Source organism: Hyaena hyaena, unplaced genomic scaffold (genome assembly GCF_003009895.1).
Source record: "Hyaena hyaena isolate Hyena2069 unplaced genomic scaffold, ASM300989v1 scaffold_186, whole genome shotgun sequence".
NCBI classification, from domain to species: domain Eukaryota; kingdom Metazoa; phylum Chordata; class Mammalia; order Carnivora; family Hyaenidae; genus Hyaena; species Hyaena hyaena.
The window spans coordinates 2171588-2192845 of record NW_024080818.1 but is presented as its reverse complement, the minus strand read 5'-3'; the positions used below and the strand labels follow the sequence as shown (position 1 = coordinate 2192845).

At 37.5% G+C, this 21258-nt stretch overlaps 2 protein-coding genes across 9 annotated transcripts in view; one reads left to right on the top strand and one right to left on the bottom strand.

The window, feature by feature from the left end:
• The window catches only part of HPS3 (HPS3 biogenesis of lysosomal organelles complex 2 subunit 1), a 37057-nt gene extending 23980 nt beyond the window's left edge, over positions 1-13077 (top strand). The window contains exons 11-17 of one of the 5 annotated variants that reach the window (XR_005530003.1): positions 939-1172; positions 2208-2393; positions 2743-2931; positions 3995-4102; positions 7630-7836; positions 8716-8810; positions 12218-12296. Coding sequence is in view for 3 of the 5 variants with exons in the window: in XM_039241031.1 (XP_039096962.1) it covers positions 939-1172; positions 2208-2393; positions 2743-2931; positions 3995-4102; positions 7630-7836; positions 8720-8810; positions 12218-12345 (1143 nt within the window). In the remaining 2 variants the exon portion in view is untranslated. Of the gene's footprint in view, positions 1-938; positions 1173-2207; positions 2394-2742; positions 2932-3994; positions 4103-7629; positions 7837-8715; positions 8811-12217 lie in introns of all 5 variants that reach the window. The other 4 variants (XM_039241031.1, XR_005530004.1, XM_039241032.1 and 1 more) reach the window with 4 other exon arrangements.
• LOC120237640 (ceruloplasmin) overlaps positions 2841-21258 on the bottom strand; it is a 74282-nt gene continuing 55864 nt past the window's right edge. For 2 of the 4 annotated variants that reach the window (XM_039241027.1, XM_039241029.1), the window contains 5 exons: positions 19942-20158; positions 18938-19077; positions 17628-17790; positions 6540-6635; positions 2841-2928 (listed from right to left, as the gene is read on the bottom strand). In XM_039241027.1, coding sequence (XP_039096958.1) covers positions 6541-6635; positions 17628-17790; positions 18938-19077; positions 19942-20158 — 615 coding nt within the window. In that variant the 3' untranslated portion in view covers positions 2841-2928; position 6540. Of the gene's footprint in view, positions 2929-6539; positions 6636-13988; positions 14120-17627; positions 17791-18937; positions 19078-19941; positions 20159-21258 lie in introns of those variants that run through there. The other 2 variants (XM_039241028.1, XM_039241030.1) reach the window with 2 other exon arrangements.

The following is a 21258-nucleotide window of genomic DNA, read 5'->3' as shown; positions in this document are numbered from 1 at the left end:
TTCCCCTCCTTTCTCATTACATAGGTGGGGGAATGTGGTGCTTTGTGGTTGAGTGAACCGCCCAATGTGACAGGGGCCTGTCTTTAGATGAACGACACAGGTCCAGGGATTCACCTTCCTTCTCATCTGCAGCCCTTTGCACAACCTACTTTCCCTACACTCCCAAGTGTCTGAAGCTTCACTTAGGAAATCCCAGCCCCGTGACCTGAAGACACTCTTAAGGCTTATTTTTAGCCACTCATGTGTTTTTGAAAAGAATTGAATACAAATAGTCAAAGCTGGACATTATGATACCAAATGTTTTAAGGTTTTGAGATAAATGAAGGTTTCTCATATAAATTACCTCATTAAGTATATTTTGTACTAAGCTGCAATCTTTTATAATGGACTTTTAAGTGTAATTTAATCAAATATTCATTTTTTTCTTTTGACCTCTTAGAATTTGAAATGCTAGTCACAACTTGGTACATATTTTCTTTTTTTTTAATTTTTTAATGTTTATTCATTTTTGAGAGAGAGAGAGAGCATGAGCAGGGTTGGGTTCGAGAGAGAGGGAGACACAGAATCAGAAGCAGGCTCCAGGCTCTGAGCTGTCAGCACAGAGCCCCACGTGGGGCTTGAACTCACAAACTGAGTTCATGAACCCGAGCTGAATTTGGATGCTTAACCATCTGAGCCACCCAGGCGCCCCAACTTGGTACATATTTTTGTTGCTTTTTCTTCATTATAACTCAGCAAAGAGATCACTTCAGGTCATCTCAAGTCTCCCACATTATTATCTTGCACTCTTTTTTTAATCCAAATATAATACTTATAATTTTGTCTTAGGAATGTTTCTATCTTGGCTTTTTATCTTTTTTTTTTTTTCTCTTTTTTGCTGATTTTGTTGTTCTCCATTGACTAACTGACCTTTTATTTCTTATTCACGTTCACTAAAGGAATTAGCAGCAAAAGTGGTTCAGATGTTCCATGTGGCTGAGCCAAAACAACTGCCCCACATTCTCTGTAGTCCTTCTATGAAGAATATTAATCCGGTAACTGCCATCAACTATCTGAGCAAACTGGATACTTCTGGGTTCTCATCGATCTTAGTGACATTGACCAAAGCAGCGATGGCTCTGAAAATGGGAGATCTTGACATGCACAGAAATGAGATGAAAAGCCATCCGGAGGTACAGTGCCCAGCTTGGTACAGGCTGAAACAGGACCTGGTAGTCCTGAGGTGTTTAGCTTTCTTCTGGCTTCTGTCTAGTTCATTTTTTCTCAGTCATAAAGGAAAATAGACTTAATGCTAGAAAAGAAGTGACCCAAAGCAGGAGTGCTTGGGCTTTGGATCTGGCAAATAAAAAAGAAATAAGAATGGTAAATGGTAGCAGTGGGTACCCAAAGATGTTTCAGCTTTGTGTCTGGTATGTTCAGAGCACGGCACTTGGTACTAAAGAACGTGCAAGCTCTGCCGCGAGCTAACAGTCTGATCTAGCGTGAGGGATATGGTATGTCCACCGAAACAGAACAAAGTGATGCGTGTTCAAGTACAGCAAGTGAGATGTTAGCCATAAGCCTTGGGAGTCTAGTAGTAGTAGTTGCATATGCTATCTTATTTAATTCTTGCAACACTGCTCTAAGTTAGATGTTATTATTACGCCTACTTTACAGATGAGGAAACTAAGACAAAGAGATTGAATAAGTTGTCCAAGATCACATAGCTGGTGAGTGCTTGAGCCAGGATTTGAAGCAGGCAACGTGGCTTCCAGTCCTGTGCTCCTGTACTGTTGCTGTGTTGCCTGTGGTCCGATGCCTACAGTGTGGCTTTTGTTTCTAAAACAAGAGAGCAGAGGTGCTTTTCGCCGCACAAATGATATACTGTTTGTAATGATGAAGACAGTGAGTCACTGTTGAGGTGTCCTCTGCTTTGAAGAGTAGAATTTTAGAAAGTTGAATCTTCTTTCCATAATTTTGAAAAAACCTAAGGTATGTTATTTTTACATCAAGTAGACACATATAAAGCTCTCTACAAAAGTAGGATATCCTGATGCTGAATTAAATTTTAATAACTTCTTTAAAGGCATTTAAAAATGATGCCCTTCTTAGAGTGAGAACTTTGTAGTTAAAGAAAAAAATGGAGACTGAACCTTAAGTGTACTGGCATGTATTTTCAAGATGAATGCAGTGTACATTTTGATCCTAAATTTCTTGTTTATCTGAAGATGAAGTTGGTATGTGGCTTCATCCTGGAACCTCGGCTATTGATTCAGCAGAGAAGGGGACAGATTGTTCCAACTGAACTTGCAGTGCACTTGAAGGACACTCAGCCTGGACTGCTTGTGGCTTCAGTTCTGGGCTTACAGAAGAACAACAAAATTGGAATTGAAGAAGCAGATTCCTTCTTTAAGGTTTGTCACGTTGAAAATGTAATGGCTCCGGAGGTAGCCTGATAAAACTGATGGGGGATGGGAAGCCGAATAAGAGCCTGGGGTGCCCTTTGTTTATTGAAAAAACAGACTGACACATAACAAACTCATGCAAGTATAGATTAAAAGAACATATGTAGAAAAATTCCATTCATGCAACCTACAATCTGTTTTCTGTTAAAATGTCTCAGTCTACTCTGCCATTGCACTAATGCTAATGACAAATTATTAACTGCGTGGCCCACATGATGGAGTGTTACTCAGACCAGCTGTAACTTGATCAAATACTATACTGATGTGGGACATGGGGGCTTATCTCATTGTTTTCAAGGTGCTTTGTGGTAAGGATAAAGATACGATTCCTCAGCTCTTGGTAGACCTTTGGGAAGCTCAGCTCATGGCAGGTCTCCCAGATGGGCTTCTTCAGGAGCTGTTTTTCAAGCTCACATCACAGTACATCTGGAGATTATCCAAGATGCAGCCCCCTGACACCACACCACTGCGAACCTCAGAGGACCTGGTGAGAGAATGGAATAATATGTTAAATGAAACTTGTACATTACACATTATAGTAGTAAACCTTATTATTTTTAATGGCTTAGAATCAAACCTAGTTTATAGTATCAGATATCTTTTTTTAAAGCAGACATTAAAAATACCCTTAAAACTTGTCCATGAGTAACATTGCTTGTGGGGTTTTTTTAATTTTTTTTTTTTAATTTTTTTTTTTGAGAGAGAGAGGGAGACACAGAATCTGAAGCAGGCTCCAGGCTCTAAGCTGTCAGCACAGAGCCTAATGCAGGGCTCAAACACAGGAACTGTGAAATCATGATCTGAGAGGAAGTCACTCAACCGACTAAGCTACCCGTAGACCCCTAACATTGCTTATGTTTTAAATAATTTTATATTATAAAGAATGCCCCCTACTGCTGCTATATTACTTAACTTGCAGTGGTGACTCAGTAGACAAAGCAGAGGGAAGGGGCTTCCCCCCAAACACGTCTGTACTCCCTGGGGGAACTATTACAAAGTAGAACATGAGAAAAGACACATCTGCAGACCTCTGGACGGAGAGGAACTACAGAAGGCTTGTGGCCGAAGGAGACCTATCCTGGACTCATTTCCTGTCAGCTGCGCACACCAGAGCTATACTGTAGCCCTTGCAGGAGCGCTAACTGCTCTGCTTTACCACTTTCCGTCCCTCCCCTCCTCTTGTCTTTTTTCCCTCTCGTGGATGCCATGGCTAATGTGGATCATTCACTGGAAGTCACCAACTTCTTGAATAAGGGGGCTTTATGGGAATTGTCTTGAGAACTTATGGGAGAGCTTTTGTCTACCAAGGAAAGTACTAGAAATAAAAATTCTAATATTACTGTTAACTGTTTTTTGAGTAAAATTAGCTTAAAAGCTATATTGCTTTTTTTGCTAGACAGTGTTTCTTAGGAATAGTTTAAAATGTAAAATATAAGGACATATTTAGTGCATTTTTTTTTCACTTTTGGTGCAGTTTTATTCACTGGAATGGATGAAGAGAATCTGGTTTTGTTGTATTTTGTTTATGATAGGTTTCTTTTACATTTTAGATAAATGCCTGTAGTCATTATGGCTTAATCTATCCATGGGTTAATGTCTTAATATCATCTGATTCCTTAGCGGATAAAAGTTATACAGAAGACCTTTCAAAACTACAGGTAAATAAAAATGCCTCTTTTTGAAATGAATATGCATATTACAATATAGTAGCAGATTTAAATTTGGTGAGACCTCAGGTGGCCTGTTAATCTAGAGCGTATACTTTTTGGGGGACAAAATCCACCCTTAGGTTTACTCAGGGGCACTGGAAGACATTCCTGCCTCACCTGAACCTGCTAGAGGAATCCCCAAAGGCTAGTTCTGTTGCCTGTAGAGAGTGAGAGGGAGGTCACCAGGTCACGTGACTGTCTTGCCTCATTTTCAGGGTGTGCTTGGAAGTACTTTGTGAAAGGAAGGCATGGCAAATGTTTAGCAGTGTTTTTATTGATGGGATTCATCTTTTGTATGGCGTTCATTCGTACACGATCAGCCTCCAGCCCAAGCCTCTCACTACTATCTGTCTTACAGAAAACAGGTTCAAGTGGCCAGTTTGTCTGGCTCCTGAAACGGAGTTTTAAAAAAATAAGTATGATCAGGAAATGTAGATCATCCTGCAAGAATTCTGACTGTGATGGTGTTTGACTGCTAATGTGAAATAAGGTCCACCTTTGACTTGATGGATCAAGCTGGGCTAGATGTGGATGTGATTTTATTTAACATAGTTCAGTGGCCCTAGGACTGAAGTAACCCCCCACATCTGCTTTGTTTGGTCTGTCCAATGTAGTGGCAACGTATAAACATTGGAATTTCAAATGAAGAATTCTGAGTTTCAGTCTTTTCTTGGAAAGTTCAGCAGGACTAGTAACCCTAGGCTTCACTGCCTCTGAGACCTGAGAGTTGGAGCCGACTAGTGGCTCCCCTCCATGGTTGATGAATGTGTTGTCCTGTCTGCCTCAGTTCTCATCTCCATGTCTTCCTGGTCCAGATACGGTGTCTGGTGTCCATTTTCCCTATACCCAGCTGCCTCCGTGCATTTTCATCATCTCCTTTGGCCTCTTTTTCAAGCAGTGATTGAAAAGCCTCTTTAGGCTTTTGAGTTTGCGGTCCCTGATTTATACTGCGAACTGGCATAAGTGTGGTTACTGCCTATAGAAACCAAAATGTTGAGTTGGGGATTGGGTAAGGGAGGGAAGCACAAGAGCCCATATTACTTAGACGCAGCTTCTAGACAGGCCTGTGTTGTCTCCAGAGATGGAGTTACTTACATTCATAAAAAATTGCCAGAGAATAATCTCGGTTCATATCTCTAGTACCCTTACAGTACAGAAGTTCCTTAGGTGTCAGCTTCAGATATGTTCATTCAACAAATATTCCTGGGGCACGTTCTGTAAATGTGGTCTGTGGCATTAGATAAGCCAGGCAGGGAGGGCCTTGCCCTCCCAGAATGTGTGTATTAATTGCATATTTAAAATCACAGTTGTAACAAGTGCTGTTAAATCTCACCTGATAAAGCTTCAAAGCATATTTATAATCACTGCTTGGAAAAGTATGATTGAGTGATCTTTTAAAATTTATTTTTAAGTATTTAAAAAGAATACATTCTTTCTGGGAATCTTTGCTCTTAAAGCATAGAAATGTAGTCGGCCTATACTCTTAAAAATCCTTTTCCTAATTGTATCTCCTTCTAGATTATCTGTGGGTTGATTAGTGTTAGTCATTAAGAAAAAAATAAACATCCAGAAACAAAAGATGTCATTTGTTTTCACCTAGAAGGAGGTTCAGAATCACCTGATTTCTCTCTCCCCCACGGCCCCACCCCCTCACACAGATTTGATAGGAGTCTCTGTCTCTTGTCCTCAGTCACTGTACTAGTTATGTTTGTGGGAAACCTAAAATAAAAACCCTCTATAAATCATCTACATGTCAAAAAGCTGCTATTTGGAGTCACACGGTAACTAGTAAATGCCCTGCCTTTTGCCATAATTGTCACGGTCCCCTCCCCCACTTCCCTGCCAACCACCACTCCTTAGATTGTGCAGGTGGAGAAGACAGGGTCTGTGGGGCTCCAGCCCTGCAGAGTTGGCTGCGGGTGCGGGATCTAGATCAGAGAAGGCAGTAAATAGTACGTGTGTCAGGTGTGGAAAGGAATCCATTTCCAGTACTAAAAACAAAGGGAGCACTCTGCTAAGGAGCAGACAACATTAAGAGTGTTTTAAAAAGTAGTAGTAACCTTTGGAGCATTTTTGATTCAGGAATATATGTGCTGTCTGGTGTTTCTGATTTTTGAACTTCTTGATGTTATGGATAAAACTAAGTAAAAGTTCATGGGTAATTAATTTTGCATCAAGCTTTGACTAGTTTCATTTTAACCATGCCCTGTTCCTTCCTACCCTGCCGATTATCCCAATGAATCTAAAGTTGATATAGAAATAATGTGTGTCTCCTTTCATGTTGGGAGATCCTACAAGTGGCAGATTATTGTGTTTGCTATCTTGTTGTCAGGGAATTATTCAGAGGAAGGTGATTATTAAACATGCAGGCAGGAAAGAGACCAACCTTATACTCCTAGCCATTCCTTGGTAGGTATTTGGAATAACATAATCACGGTGACTGTAAACGGATAGTTCACATTCCATATCATCAGAGAAGATGCTATAGTAAAAAGGATACAGTAAGAAGAAAATTAAGATATGACCATCTCATCTTTATCCAGAAGAAAGAGAAAAAGATTATTTCAGTGGTAAAACCAAAAATAGTGTTTATAGTTTAAATGCTTCAAAGTAAAATACTGGCAGAATTCTGAACACTCAAATACTACCTACTCTATGTCTATGAGCTTGTGGCAAATAGTATGGATACAGATTATTAGGTTATTAACAATTGCTTTAGTTATCTTAAATGTTAAATTTTATTTTTGGTTATTATGTAGTGCATGTGTATTACAGAAAATTTGGAAGATAGAGGAAAACGTGAAAAAATAAAAAGTGGGCTTTGTCATTCCACCCAGTGAGCTGATCTCTGTTTCAAATTTCAGTGCTCTTCCAAAGGCATTTCTGTCTGTGCGTGTACCTGTGTAGATTTTACAAAACTGATCATGCTCTGAATATAATATTGTATTGACATTTTTCACTCATCATTTTATTATGAGCATTTTCTCATAATTAGCCTTTGAAAATAACTTTGATGGCTATATAATATTCCATCATATGAATGTACCCTAATTTTCCTTTTCCTTGTTTAACTTAGATTCTAGCTCTTCAATATTATAATCAGTCTTGAAATGAACTTCGTTGGGCATAAATCTTTGATGACAGTGTTGACTATTTCCTTAGGATAAGGTCTTCAAACATTCCCATTAGTTTTAGCTTGTAGTCTATCCAAAGCAACTAAAATCATGTAGTTTAGATATGATTGCTATTAAACAGATTTTTTTATTATTTAAACTAGAGGTGGTTCATGATTATTTAATACTTATGGACATTTAGACTTATACATATTGTATGTATGTATTCCAAAACTCTATTCTTTATGTTTCCTTTTTTTTTTTGAAAGGAAGGCTTGGTCTTTTTTAAAAAATTATATTGTATATGTTGTACTTTACTTTTTGGGTGCCTCATACCATAACATTTCATTTTTCTGTTCCAAGTCTCTTATATGTGGTCCTGCGTTTGACATAGCTTCCATTATTCCATTCCTGGAGCCACTCTCAGAAGACACTGTTGCTGGCCTCAGTGTCCATGTTCTGTGTCGTACGCGTTTGAAAGAGTATGAACAGTGTATAGACACACTGTTGGAAAGATGCCCAGAGGCGATCATTCCATATGCTACTCATGAACTGAAAGATGAGACTCGGGTATGCTTTTCAGCTTATGTCTTTTAGGCTTGATTAGTGCTAATCAGATTTGATATTCTTGTTGCCTTATCTGCAAAATGGGGACAAATTATCTATGTCCAACCTCACAGGTCTGTGTGGGTCAGAGGAGTGTATATGTTTAATATGTTATATGCTTTGAGTACTCTTAGAGACTGTTATAATGTATTGTGATTGTATGTGATCACAATAAAAATCTCCCATTTGGAAATGAAGTAGGCTATTACGTGAAGATTTGGAAAACAAAATATTTTCTGGGCTATATATGGTCTTTAGCTTAAAAATTAGTAGAGTTTTAAACTTTAGTACATCTCCGTTCCTTCCTGCAACCCTCCTGGCTTCCCTTTCTTTCTTCTTGTTAACTACAAGATGATAACAGGACATGTTTGTGTTTCTTCTTGAAAATAGCCAACATATGTACAACATACATATCATTAGATTTTCAAATTATGAACCTGATTTATGTTATAGTTTTATTTAAAAAAATTAATGTTTATTTATTTATTTTGAGACATAGAGATAGAGAAAGAGCAGGGGAGGGGCAGAGAGAGAGAGAGACAATCCCAAGTACACTGTGCACCATCAATGCAGAGGCTGGTGTGGGGCTCAAACCCACAAACCATGAGATCATGACCTGAGCTGAAATCAAGAGTTGGACACTCAAACTACTAAGCCACCCAGGTGCCCTAGGGTTATAGTTTAAACAGAAGATGGGCCGCTAACATAACTTATGTTGTAACAGTTTGTCACCTTGACCAAGATGATGTATTTTTGCCCTGTGCTTTCTTATAGTGTCTTGTTCTTGTTGGACATCTGAATGTAAAATGCATTAAACTTAAAATTTATTCATTTTTTTCTAAGATAGACTTTGTGGTGGAAAAAACTGCTGCCTGAACTTTGTCACAGAATAAAATGTGGTGGAGAGAAAGGTCAACTTTACCTGTCATCATTAAAAGGTAAAATGGTCTTTTATGCTTAATTATAAATTTAATTGAGTCTTAGTTTTAGTTTCCATAACTTCAATCCTTGCTTTCTCTGTTTTTGTTCATGTGATTCTCAAATGATGTGAAGAGTATCTTAGCAGAATCATCTTAAAAGCTTATATCAGCATTTATGTGCTCCCCCTCACATTTGATATTTATTTACCTCTTATAGCTATGGAGCTAATTCTTTTAAGTTAATCTTTTTAAATACTTAAATTATCATGGTCATAGAAACTCACAATCTCAGTATTTTAGAATTTTGAATATCCATTAAGAAAATTACATTTTTTATTAATGATCTGAGTATTTAATTTACTTCTTGTAGGAAATTAAGATTATTATAACTGTAAGCAAGTATTGAGGAATAACAAGGTTTTCAAGGGATTTAAAAGTTGAGTATCTCTAAATCATGCAGTGTTTTATAGCATAAGTGGTTATTGTCTGTCTGAATTATCATAGTTCATAGTCACTTATAAATTTTGATAGATATATGGTTATCAATTTGTCTAGTCTTATAATTGTTGGCCTGATGACAAGGGTATGGTTATATTGATTTCAGTGTGCATAAAAGATGAGAAACTGACACTAGGTTCTACTCCTGAGACCAAAACTACACTGTACGTTAACTAACTTGAGAATAAAAAAGTAAAAAAAAAAAAAGATTATATTTATAAATAAGAAAGAAAGAAAGAAAGAAAGAAAAACAAATTGGCAGTGTTGGAATTGTCTTTTCCAGCTGACAGAATTGATTTTTAAAGTGTTAGGCAGAGCCAGTGGCCATTGGAGGGTGTTTTTCTGAAGATGTCCATTTAAATAAAGTTGTATGCTTGTGACTGGGAAGATGTGATGACTTTTCATCCCACCTGTCTTCCTTTTTTGGTTTTTAGAAGGTGGAAATGTCAGATATATGATTGGCTTGTCCCACTTGGGTCACATTGTCACATAACTTTGAACTGATGATTTGTGTTGATTGATCACTTTTGAGTGCAATCTATCCCACATCTTCATACGTCAGCAGCATCATTATCTTAGTCAAAAGACTTCATCCTTTCCTGACCCACATTACATACTCTCTACCCTGGACCTACCCATTATCATTCCTCCAAACGTTCCATTTTTCTATATAATATGTATTTCTATAAAAGACATTAGTGTGTGCGTGCATGTATGTATGTGGCTCATGGGACTAAGTGCTGTGTGTGGTTTACCTTTACTAGACTCTAATTAACCTCAAAAGCTGGTATAGCATTTTATTGATTTTTCATGCTGCACCCTCCTCACCAGCACTATACCTCTACATAGGAAACATTCTGTATTTACTGATTTGAAGGGGAGACACCTGAATAACTTCAGGTCCATTTCCAAGGGAGGCCATTTTGTCAGCAGCTGCAGTACACTAGAAGAGACCAGGACTGGAGTCTGGGGACTGGAACTGAGTTCCAGATGTGCTACTTACAAGTAACCTGAGACAAGCCAATTTTTTAGTATCTCGACACTAGTGAGAAGTTCAGGATTGACTCTAGAAATAAATGTTAGGCAAAATCATAAGATGTTAACTTTGGAGATGGAGGTCAGGAACCTATACAATATGCTTAGAAACTTCTACTTCTTATCTAATACAGCATTTCTCAGCCTTGGCACCATGTACGTTTTGGACCAATAATTCTCTTGTGTATGTGTAGGTGTCCCCTATGCATTTTGGGATGTTTGGCAGCATCCCTTGCCACTAAATGCCAGTAGCTCTGCCCCAGTTATGATAAACAGAAATGTCTCCAGACATTTCCAAATGTCTGAGGGTGGGGTGCAAAATCATTCTGGGTAAGAACCATTGCACTGATGCAGAGCCATTGAAACTGGGGTTAGTGATTGGCTTGTTTTCTAGAAATATTTGTTACTGTTTTTGTGGGAATGAGCTATACTTGCTATTTAAAATGTTACTACTGTTGTAAATCATAAAAATGAAGTTGAAAAAGTTATTTAAAATCACATTAGACAGAAATAACTATTTTCTGCATCTGATAAATATTTTCTAGACACACTGGAGGACTTAAAGTACTCTACAGATTTAAGATATTGACCTTATTCTTGGAGTCATAACCTGCATTATCCCCTCATTGGTTGGCAGAAGTGGAGAATTGGGCAGTGGCAAGATTTTTATTGGCTTTATAATGTCTATACTGGCCCCCAACTCGGGTTTTTAAACCTAGGATACTACTTACTGGCTCCACATTTAGGCTAAATAAACCAGTTTGATAGGGAAGTATTGATAAGTCATGTTTTTCATATGGGTTTTGCAAACTAGTTAGTAGTCATTGTTTATTAAGTTTCTACTAACTTTTTAGATACACATCATTATATTTTAATTCTCAAAGGACTCTAAAAGCTAATAGATGACACCACTACATTATAGATGAAAAAACCAGGACTCAGGAGAGTGATTAAGGGACTTTCCTAAAGTCACAGACAGTAGGTGGAAGAGTGTGATCCTTCCAAAGTCCATCTGATTCCAGAGCTAGGGATCTTTTCCATATATCACTGTTGATCCATTAACTTTTTAGCAGCATTGGCATATGCAAGGGGATGATTTAGGTAAAGGATTTTGTGTAAGGGATGATTTAGGTTGCTGAATATTAGCAAGATGACTTTAGATGGATGCACATACATCTGAGCAGGAGATTTGATATTTCAGTCATTCTGCAAATAGTGAAAGTGGCAGGCAAATGAGGCTCACAAAGCACTGGTGTTTATTGCATACACTGTTCTTAAGTGTTACCCCTTCTCTTCCCAGCAGAGGGCAGTATGTATGTATCAAGAAGCAATAGAATCATAAAATTGCATAGTTCTATTTACAAAAATGTTTACTAAATCCCTTCGTTATTAAAGATGTACACTAGAGCACATTGTTTTACAGTTTGGAAAAAATTGTCATAAAGACAGATTTGTGCTTATTAAAACATGGAAATCTCATAATAGAGAGGAACTGATTTAGGAAACTGTCATCCAACAATTTATATTATTTCCTGTCTTGCACTCTTTATAAGTTAGCTACAATATAGCCCTAATATTAAAGACAATATTCAAATGATTGTATTTTTCTTTAGAGGCTAATAGAAATATACTGAAAAATAACGTAATAATCCAGCAATAAAATAGTAAATCAAAATCACATGGAACTAATATAACAAACTTCAGAGCATTCTAGAGAGAATGAAGTTGTTGTTAAAACCATAAGTAGGCTGTGGATTTAAAAAACTGATTTTGTTTTCCCTTTGTATTTATAACATTTTGTTACCTGAACTAGCTTCTAATTGGCTGAGTGATAAGAAAATTGGATGAAAGACAGACTTTCATTTCTAACTGATATTCTTTCCTACCAACAGAAACGCTGTCAGTTGTTGCTGTGGAACTTGAACTAAGGGATTTCTTGAACGTCCTCCCAGAAGATGGCACCGCAGCATTTTTCTTGCCATATCTCCTTTATTGCAGTCGAAAGAAATCATTGACGTGAAGGTATCATCGGAAAAGTACCACAGTGCCACAGGAGACTGACTTTTTAAGAAATTGAATGTCAGGTAAAAACGTAAATAAAGGATTTTCATATTGAACACGGACACTTATTGCAGATGCCTTCAGGCTGCTCACCTTACCAGATAGTAGTAGTATTAGCTTCTTAATTTATGACCTGAATCCGTTTAATTGTCCAGAATGTAGGAAAGCTACAAGACTTCAGAATTCCCTCAAAGAAGGCATATGTTTTTAAAGGTGGAGACAGACTTTTATTACAAGGAACATCAAATCAGTGTTGCTGGACACATGACAATCTTTTTTGCCCCAGAAACACAAAGAAACATTTTGTAGGTATGTTTGAAAAGAATGTCACTCCCAAGTGGTCCAGAATTTAATCTTGATTTTTTCCAGATTTCTCTATTAGGTCACTTTGGTTTTTTGTTTTGTTTTTTATTTGTTCTGAATAATCTTCATGGAGAAAGAGGTCAGTATTTTCCCACAGTAAAAGATTTCAAACTTTACTTTTTTGTTACTTTTTAAAACTCATGCTGTGGTTTCTCTTTGAATCAAAGGAAGTAGAAATTTACAAAGCTAGCTTTCTTGTTGTCTGGGTATTAACATAATTCATTGAATGCATGTCTTTCAGCCAAAGCCTTGTCTCTATTTTTTGTTGATGTGTACTTTTGTTCTTTTAGCTAGAGTGTATGTAAAAATAAAGGACTACATCATTGTATTCACAACAGTGTCTTCTTTTTAAATCTCTTCTTTAACAATTTTGAGTCCATGTTCAGCTTATTGATAGTGTGCTTTGACTTTAGTTAAGGCTGGAAAAATTCTACTCACCCAGCATCTGTCATAGCTCTGTATCGAAACTCTTCTCCCTATGTCAGTGTTCATCTTTACCAGGATTTACTCTATAGAATTGTTTCTCAGTTCTGCCTTTTTCCAGTTTCAGATACTATCCTTTTGACCATCTCTTCAAGGATTCACAAAATCCAGATAGACTGGCATTATTTTATTTATTTGCCTTGTTTATTTTTTATATTTAAAAATTTGTTATTGCATTTTTAATTCATATTATTTAAAAATTTTTTTCATATTATTTTAAAATTTAATTCTTTTAATGTTTATTTATTTTTGGAGAGAGAGAGGGAGACAACAAGTAGAGGAGGGGAAGAGAGAAAGGAAGACACAATCCAAGGCAGGCTCGGGGCTCCAAGCTGTCAGCACAGAGCCCAATGCAGGGCTCGAATTCACGAACCATGAGATCATGACCTGAGCCAAAGCTGGACGCTTAACTGACTGAGCCACCCAGGTGCCCCTAAAATTTGATTTTTTATTTTACTTTCTCTACACCTATGCCCTCATGTCTACTGATTCATTAAGAATGATGTCAGCATCTTATTAGAGGGATTAATGGAAAGCCAATGGATGGAAATATTTCAGTCAAGCTTAACAGTGATCCTTTGAGACCATCAGGGATAACATTTGGTCATAGAATTTTGGGGGTGGTGGTGGAAAAAACAGTTTTGTCAAGTCCTGGTGGTGGTATGAAGGGCCTATATAAATCAGTTATAAGTGTATTAGAGTCAGTCAGATGTCTGTTGATCTTTTCATATGAAATGCAAGAAAGTGTGTTTTCAGTCTTTTTTTAATGCTCATAGCCATTCCAAAGTAAACTTTTTCTTCAGCACTTTCACATAGTTACGAATCATTGTTTTTTCTTTTTGTTTTCCACTTATCAACAATTTATTTCTTTCAGCCAGACTTGGTCTCTATAGGAAGAGAAATTTTAAGACCATTATTACAAACAATACAGTAATCCCCCATATCCATGTCTTTACCCTTGGTCAGCTGCAGTCCATAAGCAAGTGTTCCTCAGAAGGTAATAGCTTAATGCTATGTCACAATGCCTACGTCATTCATGTCACTTCACCTCATCACAAGAACAAGGAGGATCAGTACAGGAGATGTTTTGTGAGAGAGAGACCATATTTGCATAACTTATTATAGCATATTATTATAACTGTTCTATTTGATTATTGTTGTTAGTCTCTTACTCTAACTTATAAATTAGATTTTATCATAGGTGTGTATGTATAGGAAAAAAATAATATGTACAGAGTGCAGTACTATCTGTGGTTTCAGGCATCCCCTGGGGGGATGGGGAAGGGATGGGGGGGAACCACTGTATAGTTTAAATGTATTCTAATTTTTTAATGTTAGTTATTTTGTTTAATGATTCTTGATTCATTTCTTTTTTCCATTTTTTCATATGTTTAAAAACACATGTCTCATTATAGTACTGCTTTAAAGAAAAATTTCTTTCCTCCCTGCAAGATCTTCATTAACTATAAAGGGAAAAATAATAACTTTATAATAAAAAACCTGGCAGACATCTCTTTAATCAAATGCTCAATGTTAACATAATCACTGAGAGAAAAAAAATCAACATCTGGTGCCCTTGACACGTGTCCTGAGAAAAACAGTTTCACTTCTGTGAGAATCATGCCCAAAAAATGCATAAACTGAATCTAATCATGAGGAAACATTAGACAAACACAAATTGAAGGATGTTCTACAAACTCACTGCCCTGTGTTCTCTAAAAATGTCAAAGTTGTAAAAAATAAACTGCTTCAGACTAAGAAGATATGCCAACTGAACACAACGTATGAGTGGGATTTTCTTTTCCTGTGAATAATGTGATGAGAATAATTTGTGAAATTTGAAAAGGTCTGTAGTATTGAATAATTTGTAACTTCCTATTTTTGATAACTGTATTGTGTTTATGTGTAATAATCTTATTTTTAAGAAAATAAATAGATGTATATATGTTTACTAATGTATGTGGGGGGGTTTCGGTGAAGGGTATATGGGAATTTTTGGTACTCCTTTTGCAACTTTTCTCTAAGTCTGACATTACGGCAAAAAAAGTTTTAAAAAATTCCTTTTCATTGAACATTCAGATTCATACATTTTTACCAAGCAGAATATTGGATTTGGGTACTTACTAGAAATACAGAATATACAATCCCTGCCTATGAGTAACTAAAAGCTAAGCAAGCTTTTTTCCTACAGTCTTCTCCAAAAGGTTATCTGACTGTCATAGAAATGTCACAGTCTAAAAAAAGTACCTTTTATATTTGTCAGACAAGGTCTTTATTATGCTTCCTGCGGTAGGGGAAATGAAGCATTATATTACATTAAGTGTGATAGGAAAGCCACAATTCTTTCCTAGTGATTTTTTTCATTGTGGAGGAAATTGCCTGTCTCCTGCGCATAATATTGAAACATTTTACTCCAACCTCATGCTCTCTTTTCTGTGTCATGGTAGGCAGAAAATTTTCCAAGATTCAGAATCCATGTAGACTTATCCAAAGCTTTATCAAACTTTTATTTAAAGATAATTCAGACTGGTAAACATGGCTCTCCATTTTTTTGTTTAGAGTTCAAACTGTCTTTTTTGTTCATTACTGCTTCTTCCAGTCCATGCAATACCTTTTCTTTTTGTAAAAGCCACTTTCTTTCATCTTTTCCCCACTGTGTGTTTTCTCTTCGCATTTACTCTCTGCTCTACAGTTTTCCCTAGGACTTTTAAAACAGTCCCCCCCTTTCTTAACCAAGGAGTCATCTCCCTCTCCTTCCAAGCTATTTCTACAGGAGGACTTTCCAGTGCCTGGGTGGGTAGGGTTAGCCTGGAGCAGCATCCTCTGCACATCAGGCATTTGAACACACGGATTCCAGAATGCCTGCCTCAGTGTCCCCTCACTCTGTTTTTTTTTTTTTTTTCCTCTGAGCAGGACCATCCTTTTGTATGCTGGTGTGCGTGTATGCTGATGTTCTTCAAACGCTATAAAGTTTTCTTTCGCATTGGTTGACTCTTCACCTTCTTCAGTAGTTACCAGCATTAAACCCAGTGGTTTATTTGCCTGTTCCCCTCTTCGGTGTTGTGATGCCCTCGGTACCACTCTTTGTAATAAAAGGTTTAATAGCTTTTCACGTTACGACATGTTTGTGTAAAACCCAGGAGCAGAAATTAAAACGTCGGTTGCACTAATCGTTGACCTTTCAGTGATTTTTTAACTTTTCAGAGATTTATTTCTATATTTTCTTCCAACTGTATGTCCCCTTCTGTGCCCATTTGGAGGAGGAAACAGCAGGAGGTGTTTTCTCTACACCATTTCCCCCTGTTGGATTTGCCATTGCCAATTCTAATACTTCTGAACCCAGAAGACCCAAAAAACACAAAGCCTGCAGCCACACAGTGGGAATTTCACTCTATAGAGCACATTTTGTGAATATTTATCCACTAAAGGGCTGTTCAGTTTCCTGTGCTTCCTGTGCTTTTGTGTATGTACGTAGGAGGGAGTATTACTGCTGGGGTGGGGGAAACAGAATTTAGATTCAATTTTTTTTTCCTGGATCTTCACTATGGTCTAAATGTTTGTGTCCCCCCAAATTCCTGTGTTGAAAACCTAATGCCCATGGTGACAGTATTACTTGGCAGGGCCTTTGGGAAGTGATTAGGTCATGAGTGTTGAGCCCTCATGAATGGGATTAGTTTCCTTATCCCAGAGGCCCCAAAGAGATAGCTTGTCTCTTCCACCACAGGAATAAGTCTGCAACCCAAAAAAGGGCTCTCACCAACCATGCTGTCACCCTGACCTCAGAATAATAGCCTCCAGAACTGTGAAAATAAATATATATTGTTAATAAGGTACCTAGCTGGGTATTTTGTTATAGTTAAAATGCACTAAGATAGTCTCAACAAACAATAATCAGTAATGATTCCCTTTGCCCTAGAAGTACAGAAAGACATTATTTCTGTCTGATCAACTATTGGAAATTATACTGATTGGGGCAGTGGGTAACTTTCTTGTGTACCAAGTGCTACCTAGAAAAAAAGTTGAATGTTTTCTATTAAGAAAGAAATTAAATCCTAATTAAGTCTTTTGTATGTCACAGCTAGTGTTTTGGCAAATAATATGACCACTCCCTTATATCCCTTACAGTGTTTTAGGAATAATTACATTGGTGCCAGTTGGTATTGGCCTAGAGACTACTGATGCTGTTATCAGTACCAGCTACCAGAAGATAAGCAGTATCCCACAACATTTAGCAGTAAAAAAAAAAAAAAAAAAAAAAAAATTCTTTGGAGGTAGAGAAGGAAGAAATCAGGACAACAAATTCATAAATGCTTTGGGGGAAGTATTTAGGCAAAGTAATGCATCTTAATTATACCCATGATATATGACTTCTAGAATCACTAACTCAATATTCACCTTCATTTGGCAGAACTGTGTAAGTAGTTTCCATTCCAGCATGAATGTGGTCAGTCACATGGCAGTGGAGTAACCAGATTCCAGGGGTTTTTGGAAACATTTCTAGAGTTTGGAATGTCCCAGGGAAAAGGTCGAAGACATCAGACCTATAAACGCCCCTGTGCTTAATTAGAAAAATGACAAATATTATATAATGTGTATTATATGTGAGAGTTCATTCAAGTTATCTTTCATGGACCATTTCAAGGATATTAGAAAAATGGATGAATCTGTTAAAAAAAAAAAAAAGAAGAAGAATGAGACTCTGTGCGTTTGACACTGCATTTCTATGTCTAATACAAACAGTGAGCTATGTGGTCTTTGTACTCCTGCTAAATGCTTGGAAGTATGGTCCATTTAGTGAGTGTGAAGAAAAGATGGGATGAGAGTGAATTCATCCATTAGGACCACCTGGCATCTCTTACCCTTCAACTCTGTTTGCCTTTTTATCAGAGTACTTAAGTTACCAAAGGGAATTTAGCTGTGGCCTTATTTCATTCCTAATCTCATATTTGTTGGACCTATTCTAGATTAGCTGGTCTGGGAAACTTTATGCCAAGGAGGGTAATGCAGGGAGAAAAAAAAAGGAGGCCAGCGGAGAAGCCAGAATCAGGGGCAGTTCAGGTAGAATCTAGATTAAACACAGATACTTGGAGAGTATTTCTGCAGGGACAGAACTGAGAGTTCACTAAGAATATATCATCTATGTAAACCAAAGTACATAGAACAAAATGGCCTTTTCTGCAATGCGCTTTGTGGTAGCTTCTGACTTTTTTGCATTAACTCAAAAGTAAGAAAAAGAGCTACTAGCTCCTGCTGAAATCAGCACTGGGTGAGAAGTAGAAGTAGCACTGAGATCTAGGGACCAAACAGTTGCTTGACACCAAAATGATCCTCTCGTTCACTTTAGGCCATTTGGATTCAGAAATTAGGACAAGTAAAGATTATAATAAAGTTTTGTCTCCACTCTCTAATCCATCATTATATGAACATTCCTCTCTGCTAAAAATTCTTTTCAAATGCTTTGCCTAGGAATATGTGAGCAAAACTCCATGAAAATCCACTAAAAAATTGTAAATCCAAGGAAAATTCCAATGTATTACTAAGGTTGGTAACAGCAGTTGAAATTGCTGAGTGCCACACTCTGAAAATAATTTTGTTGTCTCGTGAAGGCTCTAACTTTTCATTAGTCTTCCTGAGGAAATAATTTCTTTATTTGTATTAAAACATTTTCCAATAGAGCAAGAATAAGGACCGTGGATCACTCCTACCTTGTATCCGAAGCTGTGGCCATGAAAATGTACAGAGTGTAAGTCTATTTCATTGCCCATTCCCATCAGATACCAGTTGACTTCATCTCCCACATGCATTGTGAGGCCTTGTAGGTTCCCGTACACTCTTCCATTAATAGCTGGGGAAAGCACATGACTTTTTATTACCTTTCAGGATGTCTCATTTAAAAAAAAAATGTTTTTAAAGTTTACTTATGGGGTGCCTGGGTGGCTCAGTCAGTTAAGCATCCAACTTCGGCTCAGGTCATGATCTCATGATTCGTGGGTTCGAGCCCTGCGTCGGGCTCTGTGCTGACAGCTAGCTCAGAGCCTGGAGTCTGCTTTGGATTCTGTATCTCCCTCTCTCTCTGACCCTCCCCTGCTCACGCTGTCTCTCTCTCAGAAATAAAACATTTAAAAAAATTAAAAAATAAAGTTTACTTATTTATTTTGAGAGAGAGATAATGAGCAGGGGGAGGTGCAGAGAGAGAGCGTGACTGAGGATCTGAAAGAGGCTCAGTGCTAACAGCAGAGAGCCCAACGCAGGGCTTGAACTCATGAACCATGAGATCATGACCTTAGCCAGAGTCGGATGCTTAACTGACTGAGCCACACAGGTGCCACTACCTTTCAGGGTATTTTAAATCAACAGCTATTTCACTGAAAATATGATTACTAGGTTAACGTATGGGATCTCTTTGAGGTAATAGGAATTATTTCACTATGAATGAGGAAGTGAATACTTGAAGGTCAATAATGTCACACTGCTCTTCCAGCCTTTATCCTAATTGTGAGTTTAAAAGGGAATGACACTTTGGAATTGGGAGAGAAGTTAATAGATGGTTCTGCAGAGAGTCCTTTTTGCTTTGAATAGAATTCTACTTCGCATATAAAGTGAGACAGAATTGGTTTATTACAAAATAAAACTAATGAATACCCTCTCCAAATCACTTTTATATAAAGAAGAAAAGGCAAAAAATAGGGTTTAAAACAATGTATCATACCATGCATCTTATTGCTTTCTATGAATTCCTCATCATTTTTGTTTACTTTCTCAGGGTGGTCAGAGTATGTTTTGATGTTGTCATCTATATACCAGGATTCATTTTCATCAAAAACAAAAAACAGAAGGGAAAATTCCAGTTTCTTTATGGGATTGAATATTTTCATGTAATTTTTCCGACAAACAATCAGTGGGCCAATTAATCCACTATAGAGATCCTGAAAACAAGCAAAAACTTCAGTCATCCTTGTGACATAGGTCAGCATTTCAGAAAAGTGGGACCGCAGGAATTTAGAAGGACTGACTTAAGTAGTAGACTTGGCCTAATGTGGTGTTGTCAGGTCAGTCAGTTCCTACTTGCAGCTAAACTGGACGAATGGTGAGCAGTAGATCGGATGGGTGATGCTGAAGTAACAGAAGTGTGTGCAGAGGCCAAATACTGGCTCAGCTAATCAGCAATATGTATGTATGTATGTATGTATGTATGTATTTAAATTTAAAAGAATCCCAAATAAACAGTTCTGATTTGCCTGTTTCATCCTGCAAACACTGTGCCAGTGTCTAAATAACCAGAGATAAACAAACACAGCGCCTGCCCTCCAGGAGCTCAGTCTAGTAGGGAAAATAGAGGCTAGAAGAAATGAACCACTTGTGATAGAGGTACAAGAAGTACTAATGAAAATGGAGGAAGACGACCATGATTGACTTAAATCTATGGGAAGTTTGATTTGCCTGGATGTCAGGAATTACAGATTAGGTCTGGAAGGGCCTTTGAGCTGTAACATGTTCAGGATTTTAGATTTTATCTTATGGGTCATAGGTAGCCATTGGAAACTGAACATTGGAATGACAATATATTTGCATTTTAGACCAGTCATCCAAATGATGGAGTGAAGGAGGGATTGAAGGAGGAAGAGGCTAGAGCCTGGAAGACCATTGTAGTAGTTAATCAAATGATAAGGACTTGATCTATGGAGACAGAAAGAATAGACTGAATTATATGTAGGTGGATGAATCACTTGGGTGAGCCAGGTGGAAGAATTAGACACTTGCTGCCCAACATTCTAGCTTGAACAAATGAGTAGATTTGTAACTCATGATGTTACTAATTGCAACAGGAAACTACAAGAAGAGGTAGAGAAGGATATCAATTCCATTTTAGAGATGTTGTGTTTCCGGTTCCCTGGGGGATATGCTGGTGGAGATGTTCAGTAGGCTGGTGTACAGACAGGTCTGGAACTCAGGAGAGAGATTTGGACTCAAAATTTAATTCTACAAAAGAATCTTGGAACCAGTTCTGTTTTGCAGTGATTGAGTG